Here is a 13872-nt window from a genome sequence, read left to right on the forward strand (position 1 = left end):
AGGGCTGTATTACTGTGATACCAAAAGCAAAGATATTTATTAAAAAATAAAATTTCAGACCAATATTTTTTTATGAAGTTAAACATAAAAATATGATTCCAGCAATATCTAAAAAGAATATTCCACAACCAGATAGAATATACTTCAGGTACGCACATGGGATCCAAAAAGCAAAAATCTGGAGTAGATGCATGAAACATAAAAGAGGGGGAAACAGAGCCTACACCACCCTGGAAACTCAACAGTTTATAAAGGTAGGCAGAAAGAGATGGACAAAGAAACAATGAAAATACAGAACAACCAGAAGGCAAACAAGATGGCAATAGTAAGTTCATATATATCAATAATCATTCTAAATGTGAATAGATTGAATTCATCAAACAAAAGACACAGAGTAGCTGAGTGAATAAACAAACAAGACCCAACTATGTACTGCCTACAGGAGACTCGTTTCAGCTCTAAACACACACATAGACTCAAACAAGATATCCCATTAAAATAGAAACCAAAAGAAAGCCAGGTTAGCCATACTTGTACCAGACAAAATAGACTTTAAGCCAATACACCAAGAATAAACAGAAATCATTAAGATATATGCATCCAACATTGGAGCACCGAAATATATTAAGCAAAGACTAACAGATCTAAAGGGAGAAATACACAACAATTCAATACTAGTAGGGAACATCAATAGTCTACTGTTAACAATGGATAGATTTTCCAGAGAGAATATCAGCAAATGTTGGAATTAGACCATACCTTAGACCAAAGGGACTTAAAAGACTTATACCACTCAACAGCAGCAAGAATACACATTCTTCTCAAGTGCACATGGAACGTTTTCCAGGGTAGATTATGTGATAAGACACAAAACAAGTCTTAACAAATTTAAGAGACTGAAACCATACCAATTACCTTTTCTAACCACAATGGTATGAGACTGGAAACCAACAACAGGAAAGCTGTAAAATCTACAAATATGTGGAAACTAAACAACGAGCTTGTGAACAACCAATGGCTCAAATTTAAAAAAATCAGAAGGCAAATAAAAATTATCTCAAAACAAATGAAAATAGAAACACAACATATCAAATCTGTGGTAGACTGCAAAAGTAGTTCTGAGAGGAAAGTTTATGGCAATAAATGCATATATTGAGAAATTAGAAAGATCTCAAATAACTGAACTTTAACCTCGGGAAGTAGAAAAGAACAACTTAAACCCAAAGTTAGCAAAAGGAAGGAAACACAAAAGATCACAGTGGAAATAAATGAAATAGAGACCAGAAAGACAATAGAAAGTATCAACAGAATTAAGAGCTGGTTTTCCAACAAGATAAACAAAATTGACAAACCTTCTTTTAAAAAATCCTCATCCAAGGATATGTTTTTACTGATTTGAGAGAGAGAGGAAGCAGGCGGGGGCAGGGGGGAGAGACATCAATGTGAGAAAAATATTGATCGGTTGCCTCTCCCACACCCCAACTGGGGATTGAACCCCCTGCAACCTAGGCATGTGCCCAGACCAGGAATCAAACTGGAGACCCTTCAGTGGGCAGGACAACACTCCAACCACCTGAGCCACACCAGCCAGTGCAAAATTGACAAACCTTTACCTGTGCTAAGGATAAAAAGAGATAAGACTCGAATTAAATTAGAAATGAAAGAGGAGACATTTCAACTGATACTACAGAAATACACAGGATCAGCCCTAGCTGGTTTGGCTCAGTGGATAGAGCGTCAGCCTGCGGACTGAAGGGTCCTTGGTTCCATTCCAGTCAAGGGCACATGTCCACATTGCAGGCTCAACCCCCACTAGTGGGTGTGCAGGAGGCAGCCAATTAATGATTCTCTCTCATCATTGATGTTTCTATCTCTTTTTCCCCTCTCCCTTCCTTTCCTCTCTGAAATCAATAAAAATATATTTAAAAAATAAAGAAATACATAGGATCGTAATATAATACTATAAACAATTACATGCCAACAAATTAGATAACCTAGAAGAAATGGATACATTTCTCAAAACCCACAACCTAACAAGACTGAATCAGGAAAAAATAAAAAATTGGAACAAGCCAATAATGAGTAAATTGACTGAATTAGTATTCAAAATTCTCCCAACACAGAAAACTCCCTCTATGGGAAAATTCTTGTCAGAAGAACACTTATTAATCAACAGATGCCCTCTATTCTGTTTTTAATGGGAAAAAAATCTGCATAATTTTGCTTTAATCTGGGAATCAACCAGATTATTGATTCAGTATTCTCCTAGAAATAATGGTTGTTTTCATCTGAAAATTTCACGAAAGTCTACACATAATCAGCATAGGTTAAGGAAAGACAGAGAAACCTCACTGATGCAGATGGAAAAACAACACGTTTCTTTTTTTAACTGGTAAAACCACTCACTGAATGAATAAATGGACCCTGACAGATTTTTCAAAGGGATAAGACATCAGCAATATAAACTGTGTTTGTTCTGTAAGAACATAAACAGGAAAAAGGTCTCATAAAAATTAAAAATAATTGCAAACCATCTGAGGCTTCTGGGTGAGGTTAGACAAGAGTCCCCTGTGACCTGAGGAGAGAAGCGACATCATGTTTGAGCCAAGTGTTGCCCATGCCTGGCTGGGCAATTACTTGAAGTGCTTTTTCAATTTTTTAAGTGAGGTATAATTAACATACAATATTATATTAGTTTCAGATTTACCGCATTATGATTCAACATATTTATATATTTATCAGCACAAATCTCGGTAACATACATCGCTTCACATATTTAAGAGAATGTTCCTTATGATATGGACTTTTTAACATTTAACATTTTCTTAGGCCCTGGCTGGTGTTGCTAAGTGGTTAGAGCATCAGCCCATGGACGGAAGGGTTTCAGGTTTGATTCCCAGTCAAGGGCATGTACCTGGGTTGAAGGTTCAATCCCCCACCCTAGTTGGGGCACATGTGGGAGGCAACTGATTGATCTCTCTCTTTCTCTCTCTCTCTCTCTCTGTCTCCCCTCCCTCCCTCCCACTCTCTCTAAAAATCAATGGAAAAAAATATTCTTTAGTGAGGATTAACAACAAGGACAAGTCTCTTAGGAATTTTCAAATATGCAATATAGTACTATTAACTATAGTGACCATACTGTACATTACATCACTAAGACTTTTTTTACTTATTTTATAACTGGAAGATTGTACCTTTTGATGCCCTTCACCCATTTTATCCACCTATACCTCTGGCAACCACCAATCTTTCTCTGCATCTAGGAACTCATTTTTGTCTCATTTCTTTCTTAGGCTCCATATATAAGGGGAATCTATGGCATTTTCCTGTCTATGTCTGACTTATTTGACTTTGAATACTTCCCTCAAGGTCTTTCCATTTTGTTTCAAATGGCAAGATTTCATTCTTTCTTATGACTGAATAAATCTATACTAATAAAAGGGTAATATGCTAATTAGACCAGACATCCTTCTGAACATCCTTCCGGAAAAAGCCATGGTGGCATGGGCCGAGGCAGAGGTGGTTAGGGGCAACCAGGCCGGCCAGGGAGGGCAGTTAGGGGCGACCAGGCTGGCAGGGGAGGGAAGTTGGGGATGACCAGGCTGGCTGGGAAGGGCAGTTAGGGGCGACCAGGCAGGCAGATAGGTGAGCAGTTAGAAGCCAGCGGTCCCAGATTATGAGAGGGATGTCTGACTAAACCGGCAGTCGGACATCCCCTGAGGGGTCTCAGAATGAAGAGGGTACAGGCTGGGCTGAGGGACACCCCCCACCCCCGTGCACCAGGCCTCTAGTATTTAAATAAAGAAATAGTCAAATTTTCTTAATTATTCACCCATTGATGAAAACTTAGGTTGTTTCCATATTTGAGCTATTGTGAATAATGCTGCAATAAACATTTGGTTTCTGTGGTGTATCACATTAATTGAATTGGGACTATTAAACCAAACTTGTTTGTCTTTCTGTGTAGGAGTGACCTCTGTGTAGAATGTGTGCCAAATGGTTTTGGCATGCTAGCTGGAGTCAGGGCAAGCACGTGTAGTGCCTGAAGTGCGGCTGGCCAGGAGCAGGTTCCAAGTGGGGCAGTTGTGTGTACATATGTGTGCACTAGCTCTCTGTTGTTCCGGCTGTCCATGGCCAGAATGGAGTTGGGGGCAGAGTGGCCTGATGAATGGCACACTTTCTTCTCCTTCCCATCCAGGCAGGGCTGCCTGCTATGCGTGTGGCCCACGCTGTTGCTTTGCCTGTTGCCCAAGCTGAGTCAGGGCAGAGCTGCTTTGTATGAGCACAGCAATGCCCTACTATCTCCTCACTTTCTCCTGGCAGGGCAGCTCTGCTACTTCTGCACTCTCTCCAGGTGGGAGAGTCCCTCATATGCACACAACCCAGTGGGTAGGCACAGTAGTGCCGTTATACCCACTCGATCAATTTCTGGGTGGAGGAGCCCTGTGTACATGTGCTGTGTGGCACCCTCCTGTTCTTGCTGGAGCTAACTCTGGGAGGGGTGGCTGGGGACATGCTACAGCAGCCCTGGAGGTTAGCCAGAGAACCTAAATAGAGCTCCCGCCCACTATCCAAGTGCAAGGGAAATGTAAACAATAGTTGCTCACTGGTTCCTCTGGTACTAGACTTTCCTCAGCTCTCTGAGCGCTCTCAGATTTCTCTGCCCTTCTCTATGCAGTCTCTCTCTTTTCTCTCTTTCTTTCTTTCCTTTTTCTTTCTTTCTTTCTTCCTTCCTTCCTTCCTTCCTTCCTTCCTTCCTTCCTCCCTCCCTCCCTCCCTCCCTCTCTTTCTTTCTCTTTCTTTCTTTCTTTCTTTCTTTCTTTCTTTCTTTCTTTCTTTCTTTCTTTCTTTCTTTCTTTCTTCCTTCCTTCCTTCCTTCCTTTCTTTCTTTCTCTTTTCTTTCTTTCTTTCTTTCTCTTTCTTTCTTCTTTCTTTCTTTCTTTCTTTCTTTCTTTCTTTCTTTCTTTCTTTCTCTTTTCTTTCTTTCTTTCTTTCTTTCTTTCTTTCTTTCTTTCTCTTTCTTTCTTCTTTCTTTCTCTTTCTTTCTTTTTTTCTTTCTTTCTTTCTTTCTTTCTTTCTTTCTTTCTTTCTTTCTTTCTTTCTTTCTTTCTCTTTCTTTCTGTCTGTCTGTCTGTCTGTCTTTCTTTCTTTTTCTTTCTTTCTTTCGCAGAAGCTGTTCAATTGACCCTCACTTGTTTCTGAGGAGGAATTGTTTCAAATATAGGTGTACATTCAATGTGTTCTTGGGAGGGGGCAATCTCAGCCAGCGTCTTGGACCCACTTCCCTAGATGTATTCTCTTCTTAAATATTTTATTTTTTGTTAATCCTCACCCGAGGATATTTTTCCCATTGATTTTAGAGAGAGTGGACTGGAGGGAGAGAGGAAGGGAAGGGGAAGGAAGGGAAGGAGGGAATGAGGGAGAGAGAGAAACATCAATGTAAGCGAGACACATCGATTGTTTGCCTCCCACATGCGCCCCGAGGGGGGTCGGGATCGAACCTGCAATCCAGGTACCTGCTCTTGACTGGGAATCAAACCCACCACCATTTGATGGGAGGGCCAGCACTCTGACCACTGAGCTACACTAGCTAGAGCCCTAGATGTATTCTTGAGTTCAATCCAGCCAGGCTTGTTTGCTTCCTCCCTAGAATAGAAACCATCTGGATAAGAAACTTCATTCATTCACCAACTATATATTTATGCCTATGACATATCAGTCATTGAACTATGTTGTAGAGAGTCAGTGGGGAGAGAAAATAGACATGTTTATGCCCTCAAAGTTTCCAGTATTGGGGGAAGGCCCATTTTTTTGCAAGCTAACTTTTTGTCTTCCCAATCACAAGGCCTAAAACAGAGCTAAATACTCAGGGCTGCTCAGTCAATACTTGCTAACATATCAAGGGGAATTTAAATAGACTTATGAAGTTAGTTTATCTTCAACCTAGTTTAAAGTAGGATGTCTATCCAACTCTGTCCACCTCAATCTGAAGTTCCTGCACTACACAGGGTTGCAGGCATGTTAGTGGCACGTACTAGATTGCCTGGATTCAAGTCCCAGCTCTGTTACTCACTAATCATTAGAGTTGTGCAAAAATAACCTAACCTCTCTGTGCCTCAGATTTATTATATATAATAGTGCCCAATTAATGGAATTTTTAAGGATTAAAGGAACAATGGCCTCTGCCAGCACTTTTGTCTGGCAGAAATCTGCCCTTCCAGCTCTTGCCCTGATTCCAGGCAAGTTAGTTCCTCCCTAAATGTCCCAGGTTCTTTTTAAGCTGCTTCCCCAGCACTGGAGCTCAGAATGAGTCCCAGTAGGTCCATGCCCAGGCCCTTTAAGAGGAACTGCCTGGGACTCCATCAGCCTCTGTGTCACTCAGCCACAATCTGAGCTGGTTTTTACAACCAGAAGTTGTGGGGACTTATCTTCCCTGTCCTGGAACCCTGGGCCGGGGGGGGGGGGGGAGGGGCCTGATGTGGGACTGAGACCCCTCACTCCTCAGGAAAACCTCCACAACCAAGATATCCTTCCCAATTTTTTTGTAAAATCTCACTGAAAGATATGTTTTCCATTGATTTTTAGAGAGAGTGGAAGGTAGGGAGGAGGGGGGGAGAGAAAGAAACATCGAGGTGAGAGACACATCTATTGGTTGCCTCCCACACACACCCTGATCAGAGCCAGGGATTGAAAAACAACAGAGGTGCATGCCCTTGACTAGGAATCGAATCCATAACCATTCAGTCTGCGGGCCGATGCTAACCACTGAGCCAAATTGACCAGGGCATATCCCTCCCTATTTTAAACTGCCACACATGGGTGTGGGAGTGGTCCATTCTGCAATTCTGCCCCAAGTCTCTGCCCCTCCTACTAGTCTCCATGTGCTTCTTCTTTAATTCCCCAGGTGTAGGACTTCCATTCAGCTAGATCTCAGTTGGTTCTGAATGATGGTTGTTACATTGTGGTGGTGGGAGGCGGTGAGTCACATGTTTACCTGTGCCGCCATCTTGACCGGAACTCTAAGAGAATCGATTTTAAGTGTTCTCACCAGAAAAAAAATGCTAAGAGATATGTTAATTAACTTGGTTGTGGTAGTTGTTTCATTATGTATAACACTAGAGGCCTGGTGCACAAATTTGTGCATAGGTGGGGTCCCTCTGACTGGCCGGTGATCAGGGCCAATTGGGGCATCTCGCCCAGTCCCAATTGGGGCTGCGGGAGGTTGGCCGGCCACATAAGGTTGGCTATGGGAGCACACTGACCACCAGGGGGCAGCTCCTGCGTTGAGCGGCTGCCCCCTGGTGGTCAGTGTGCGTCTTAGCAACTGGTTGACCGGTTGTTCCAGTAACGGTCGCTTAGGCTTTTCTATATATAGATATATTATCTAATTGTGCGCCTTAAAAACAAACACATTGTACAACCTAAACATATAAATTTTGTCAATCAAGCCTCAGCAGAGCTGGGGGGACGTGGATGCTAATTGTGTTCCACACAGTAAGGAAATTTACACAATGGGGCTTGTTTATGAAGGCTGCAGAAGACCCTGAATGCCTTCCTGCTAAAACATTGCTGTAGAGGCCTAAGAAATGTTACAAAGTTTTCCCCTCCTGTTTTAAAGGGCCCAAGAGAGGTAGAGGCTATAACTGCTCACAGTAGCCCAGTTCCGGGAGGACAAAAACCGTAAATACTGAAAATTGCTTTGGTTTAACGTAAATCCTACAAGCTGGAGGTATTTTTCTCCTATTGACTCTGATTCTCACTGCCTACTGTGGTAAAGCTTCTTATTCCATGTGGCAAAGCCCCAGTGAAAACAGACATGAGATAGGTTAACAGCGTTCGGTTTATTATTTCCCTAGTAGCGAACAGAGTGGTAGCCTCAAAGCTAGGTATCACACCTGGCACCTCAAACTCTCCACCATGAGTAGATTCTTAAATTCAAGAAGGCCAAATAACTTCAAGATTAAGGTTAAGTGCACAAGCTCTGCAGTTTACTACCTGAGTTCAAATTCCAGCTTCACCACTACTGCATAACTGTGGGCAAGTTTCTTACCCTCTGTGGGCCCACTTTGCTTATTTAAAAAAACAGGATAGTGACAGACAGCTTCTTGTGAAAATTAAATGAGATAATCCTTTTACAGCCTTACATTTAGTAAATACTCAACATTACAAGTAAAGGTAGTACTGTTTTCATTTGGCAAACCCACCTAAGTTTTCATGATATTCTATTGGGTTAGCAAATAAAGGTGGTCGAATATATTAGGTCCTTATACAAATTGCTATCTATACTCTTTAGGCTAGCATTGGTTTCCATTTGCAACATACCAGTTATGAAATAGGAACTTCCTAGTCATTACTTCTAAAATAGTGCTTCAAAAAATTTTATATTACTTTGAGAATCAGTGGCCTAAACTATATATATCTTACTTGGTATAATGCCTTCAACTCACCTTGCAAACCTAGTGAACCTGTTTTCCCACTCCTGCTTCCACATCTACATTTCCTCTTCTTTTCCTTAAGGTAGTGGTTCTCAAAGTATAGTCCCTGGACCAGCAGGATCAGCATCAGTATCACCTGGGAACTTGGTTTTTAAAATTTTATTTTATTTCCATACTAGTGACCTGGTGCACGGATTCATGCACATTGAAAGGATATTAATTAGAAGGTAGCCAGTGGGGTGGGACTGGGTGAGACGGGCTGGACACAACCTGGAGCCAACCTCCTGCAGTCCCCCCCAGCCAGCTGCACCTGAGGCGGTGCTGTGGCTTGAAGGACGTCTGCAGAGCAGGGTCCCTCGGGCAGGTGGGATCCCTCGACCTGGCCTGCGGGGATCTGGCCGAAACCAGCTCTCTGACATCCCCCAAGGGGTCCTAGAGTGTGAGGAATCAGGCTCCCTCCGCTCTGGTTCCAGGGTGTGTCACCTGAACACCACTGCTTCTAAGTCACTGCAGCTCGGCAGCTCCTGCGTTGAGTGTCTTCCCCCTGGTGGTCATTGTGTGTCATACCTACTGACCAGTCAGACAGTTACTTAGCCTTTTATATATATATATATATATATATATATATATATATATATATATATATATACACACACACACACACACATATATGTATATATATGTGTGTGTGTGTGTGTGTGTGTGTATGTGTATATATTATCCCTTCTAGTCCCTTTTCAACCTCCTCCCCTCCCCCCAGCAATCACCACACTGTTGTCTATATCCATGAGTTCTTTTTTGCTCAATCCCTCCACCCTCCCCAACATCCCCCTACACACACATACCAGAGCTGCCTGCTTGCTTTCTATCTATGAGTCTGTCTCCCAGCGATTCCACTTCTGGAAATTTATCTGAAGAAACACGAAACACTAATTTAAAGGAATATATGTACCCCTATGTTCACTGCAGTGCTCTTTACAACAACCAAGATTTGGAAGCAGTTCAAGTGCCCATCAGTAGATGAGTGGATAAAAAAAAACTGTGGTACATCTACACAATGGACTACTCCTCTGCCTGAAAAAGGAAGAAAAATTTACCCTTTGTGATAGCATGGATGGACCTGAAGAATATTATGCTAAGCAAAATAAACCAAAGACAAATACCATATGATCTCACTTATATGTGGAATTTAATGAACAGACCTATCTCTGGTTTGATTTCTTCTCTCCATTTCTGTGTACATGCCTTCACTGTGCACTTGTTTACTTGTGTCTAAGCAGCTCTACCTTGAAATATATTTTTGTCTTCAATGACAAAGACGACTGGATAGTCATTACCATAAGAAGGATTATGTTGAATCATGTTATTTTGCTAACCTTTCATCCTTTTATACATCAAAGTTATAACTAGAATCTGAGCAAGATGAATCAAGAGCAAATAATGATATAACTTTGTGTTTTTGGGTGCTCATCTAATTTAATGTCTATATCTATATCTATCTATCCAACTTCTAAAAAAAATGCTTTTAGTAGCTCCTTCAAATACCACCCCAGGTATTGAGGATAATGAGTCATGTCAAATCATGACTCCTATTAGTCATAGAACAGATCCCCGGTTCATTTGCTCTTCTCATTTTCCTAAGTGTTAAAAGGACAAAAAAATCTGGAACATCTACTGAAAAAACTCTCCTTCTCCAGAAGATTAATACAATTATTGATCAAATTAGTCCCGTGCAGTTCTTTTAAGATTTGAGATTGCTAAGCTAAATAATGTAGACTACCAAAACCACATGTACTTTGCCATTCAGTGAAAAACTCTCTCTCGCTCAACTGGGGATAATAAGATGGGAAAAGGTGAAGCTCTGGTGGTCTGAAAGAAGTATCTTCAGAACATAGAGACGAGAAATGAGATGAGTCTACTGTGCTGTAGACGCCCTAAATGCATTTGTGTTCTGTTAGCATATCTATGGGAACTGAAAAAGTTAGGGCTTTGAGTAGTTATAGTGTGTGTTGTTAAGCTCCATTTCTCCCAGTTCACAATGCATGTTTTCTTTAGGAGATGAAGTCAAATAAAATAATGCTACTTGACTAGCATAATGAAGGCATGGATCCCATTAGGTATAACAGAATACATAAAATTCACCATTTCTGGACCTCAAAGAAAGAAGAGTCACATTTCACAAATCCTATTATTTCTCCTCAACTTTTTATTCATTCCTTCTCCAGTCACATCCTGGAACAGGCTTTCAACACACCTCAGGCCTAGATTATTACCAGAGCTTCCCCAACTGCCATCGGTCAGCCCATACAGTCTAGGTTAATTTTCTTTCAAACTTCCTTTCATGTAATTCCCCTCCTCAAAAACCTACAGTGGTTTCCTATTTCCTAACACATTACATCTAAACTCTTCTGCCTAGATTTAAGGCTATAATCAGGCTCCATCCTTTGCACCCAACTTTATTTTGTACTATTTCTCAGTAAGACATAGGTTCCCTTCTCGACTAACTGTGAAATTAACTTGCTCTCCCTTAGGAAAAACTTAAATAAACAAGAAAGAAGAACAGACACTGAATCCCTAACAGCAAGTTTATTTGTAATTGGAGTTAAGGATTATTTGAATGCATGCTGAGGAACAGTAATACTCCAAACTTCTAGGTTACTATCTTATAGGGAATACAAGACAATGTTAGAAGAGGCTTTGGCACACACAACTATTGGAACAAGATTATCTGAACACACTATTAAAACCTTATTATCAGAACACTCACATATTACCTACTTTTATGTCAGATCAGCTTCATGGACAGCTCATCTCCTAATTTCTCACTGGCTATTTGAGTAAATAGCATTCAAGGGTAAACATTAAGACTGGGGAGTAGGGAAGAAATACGGAAGTGGTAAGCATCACAACATTTCAGAGTCTACATAGACTAATACAACAGTAAGATTAAGAAACAGTATTTCAATTTCTTTTCTGAAACAACATTTTGGCAATGTTTAGCGCATGAGAAGACACTGCTTTGGTCCGTCCACTCTTTCCAGCTTTTCAAAGTGTTTCCTGGCATTGCGGATGTTGATCAGAGTCGCTGCAGAAGCTGGGGGTAGGGGTGGGGGAGATACCCAACAAAGTGAGTACAGGCAGTCAAAGGAATGTCTATTAAAAACAAATAAACGAACAAAAGAGAGCCAAATCCCTCAACGTAGTAGGACACAGACAACATATAGGAATATGAGGCCCCAAGTTAAGCACAGTTTAGTTTTTCTGAAAAAGTATATGTGTTTATATTATAAACACAAACTTTCCAACATAAATTATCAAAAATTTTTATTTGGGGGCTAATACTATGAAACCTACTATCCTATATTATATTATATATTTTAAATATGTTTTATTGATATCAGAGAGAGGAAGGGAGAGGGAGAGAGAAATAGGAAGATCAATGATGAGAGAGAATTATCGATCGGCTGCCCCTCACTGGAGATTGAGCCTGCAACCTGGGCATGAGCCCTGACCAGGAATCAAACCCTGACCTCCTGGTTCATAGGTTGATGCTCAACCACTGAGCCACACCAGCCAGGCTTATGTTACATTTTAATATTAACCAAAGGTAGAAAAAAACAGTGAATCAGAGATAACTTAAACTTCTGGGAACATCCTGAAAATACTGCTACAACCTTTATTTTAATGGTTGAGATGAATCTGGCTATTATGGCATGGAAGCACCAAATATCTCCCTTTATGCCCATAACACAAATTTGGAATATGCTACTTAGAAATATATAATGACATATAAAATGGTCAATATTTAATAGTTCAGAGCTAAGTCTGACTAGTCTTTTAAAAATCTAGCCCGGCCAGTGTTGCTCAGTGGTTAAGTGTCGTCCTATGAACCAGGAGGTCACAGTTCAATTCCTGGTCAGGGCACAGGCCTGGGTTGCAGGCTCAGTTCCTGGTAGGGAGTGAGCAGGAGGCAGCTGATCAATGATTCTCTCACCATTAATGGTTCTAACTCTCTCTCCCTCTTTCTTCCCCTCTGAAATCAATAAAAAAATATTTTAAAAAATCTATACTATATATCATACATTTGGGTTCTCCTTTCTTGAAAATACCTATATTTAATAATTTGATTTTTGAAGTTCCCAAGAACAAAATACCATAGAGCCTAAATTATTTTTAAGCTTCAAAATATACATTTATTAAATAGAAAAAAATATTTATTACTAGTACTAAGTTAGTTTTTTTTGTGATAAAATATACATAACAAGAAATTTAGCCCTGGACATATGGTTCAGTTAGTTGGACATCAACCCATGCTCCAAAAGGTTGCCAAATTGATTCCCAGTAGGGCGGGTGAAGGAGGCAGCCGATCGATGTTTCTCTCACATGAAAGTTTCTCTCTCCCCTCCTCTCTCTAAAAAAATCAATAAAGTCTTTTAAAAATTTACCATTTTATCTATTTCTAAATGTACACAGGTCAGTGGCCTTAAGTACATTCACACTGTTGTGAAACATCCTCACTCTCACTACAAAATAGTTTTTCAGTATCTAACAAAGTCCTACCTCTAGGGCAATGAGTTTAAAGAATATGTGGCTTTGAACCCATGTTAGCTAAGTTTAAACTTACGAATGGATGGATCAGACATCACAACCATCACATAAGTGTTGGATGTAAAGATATCAATGAAAGCAGCAAAGTTAGAGTTCCTAACTTCCATGCTCTGGAAAGAAGCAGCCAGCTTGCTATAGGAGAGAAGAGAAAAGAGCAAAAAACATAAAATAATAGCAATATAAGAATTTTTATGTTTTAGGAAAACATTTTCATAGCATTATACCTCAATTGACCTCTTCATTAAGAGTTAATCACTAGCTCCACTTTGTTTTCCAAGGAAACTCTAATGCTCAATTGATCATAGTTTGGAAAGTTACTTAGAAAGAGAGTTAGGCCTTGATATTGACTGTGAAATGAAAGTGGGTTTAGACTTAGATCCCTGTTAAAAATCATGTTATGAAAGATTTCTCTTTTATTTAAGAAGCTTTTAAAGTTGAAATTCCTCCATCACTAAGATTAACTTTTGAATTTTAGTTACATTGAAATTCAAGAAATGATCCCATCTCTTTGAAAACAAACAAGGAAATTATATTTGCATTTCATTCTATATTTCTCCTTAAAAACGTTAGCATTAAACATGCCAAAAAGTCCCAAAGTGTCTTTTATGCTAAGGCATAAAAGGAATAAACTCATACCTATTCTACTGTCTGGGTATCCAAGTTTTACCAGAGTAAGAATTGTGATTCTTAGACATTTAATAAATTGTGATGTTCAGCCATTGCATCTGCCTATATTCACAACGCTAAGACTCAAATTGTATTTAATCCAAGCTGAGGCAATATGATTAGACATTTCTAGACTCTATTTTGTAACATTCCTGAATCAGTA

The 13872-nt window shown here is 40.1% G+C and overlaps 2 protein-coding genes across 6 annotated transcripts in view; both read right to left on the minus strand.

Moving 5' to 3' along the window:
- Positions 1–893, minus strand: part of KLF8 (KLF transcription factor 8) — a gene marked incomplete at its 3' end in the record, with an annotated part of 96298 nt that extends 95405 nt beyond the window's left edge. The window contains exon 1 of the mRNA XM_079765381.1: positions 760–893. The remainder of the gene's footprint in view (positions 1–759) is intronic.
- Positions 894–10285: 9392 nt separating this feature from the next.
- RRAGB (Ras related GTP binding B) overlaps positions 10286–13872 on the minus strand; it is a 47652-nt gene continuing 44065 nt past the window's right edge. For 2 of the 5 annotated variants that reach the window (XM_079765515.1, XM_079765512.1), the window contains exons 10-11: positions 13060–13175; positions 10287–11529 (exon numbers count right to left, since the gene is read on the minus strand). In XM_079765515.1, coding sequence (XP_079621641.1) covers positions 11432–11529; positions 13060–13175 — 214 coding nt within the window. In that variant the 3' untranslated portion in view covers positions 10287–11431. Of the gene's footprint in view, positions 11530–13059; positions 13176–13872 lie in introns of all 5 variants that reach the window. The other 3 variants (XM_079765511.1, XM_079765513.1, XM_079765514.1) reach the window with 3 other exon arrangements.

The sequence above is a fragment of the Cnephaeus nilssonii genome (assembly GCF_951640355.1).
Source record: "Cnephaeus nilssonii genome assembly, chromosome: X".
NCBI classification, from domain to species: Eukaryota; Metazoa; Chordata; class Mammalia; order Chiroptera; family Vespertilionidae; genus Cnephaeus; species Cnephaeus nilssonii.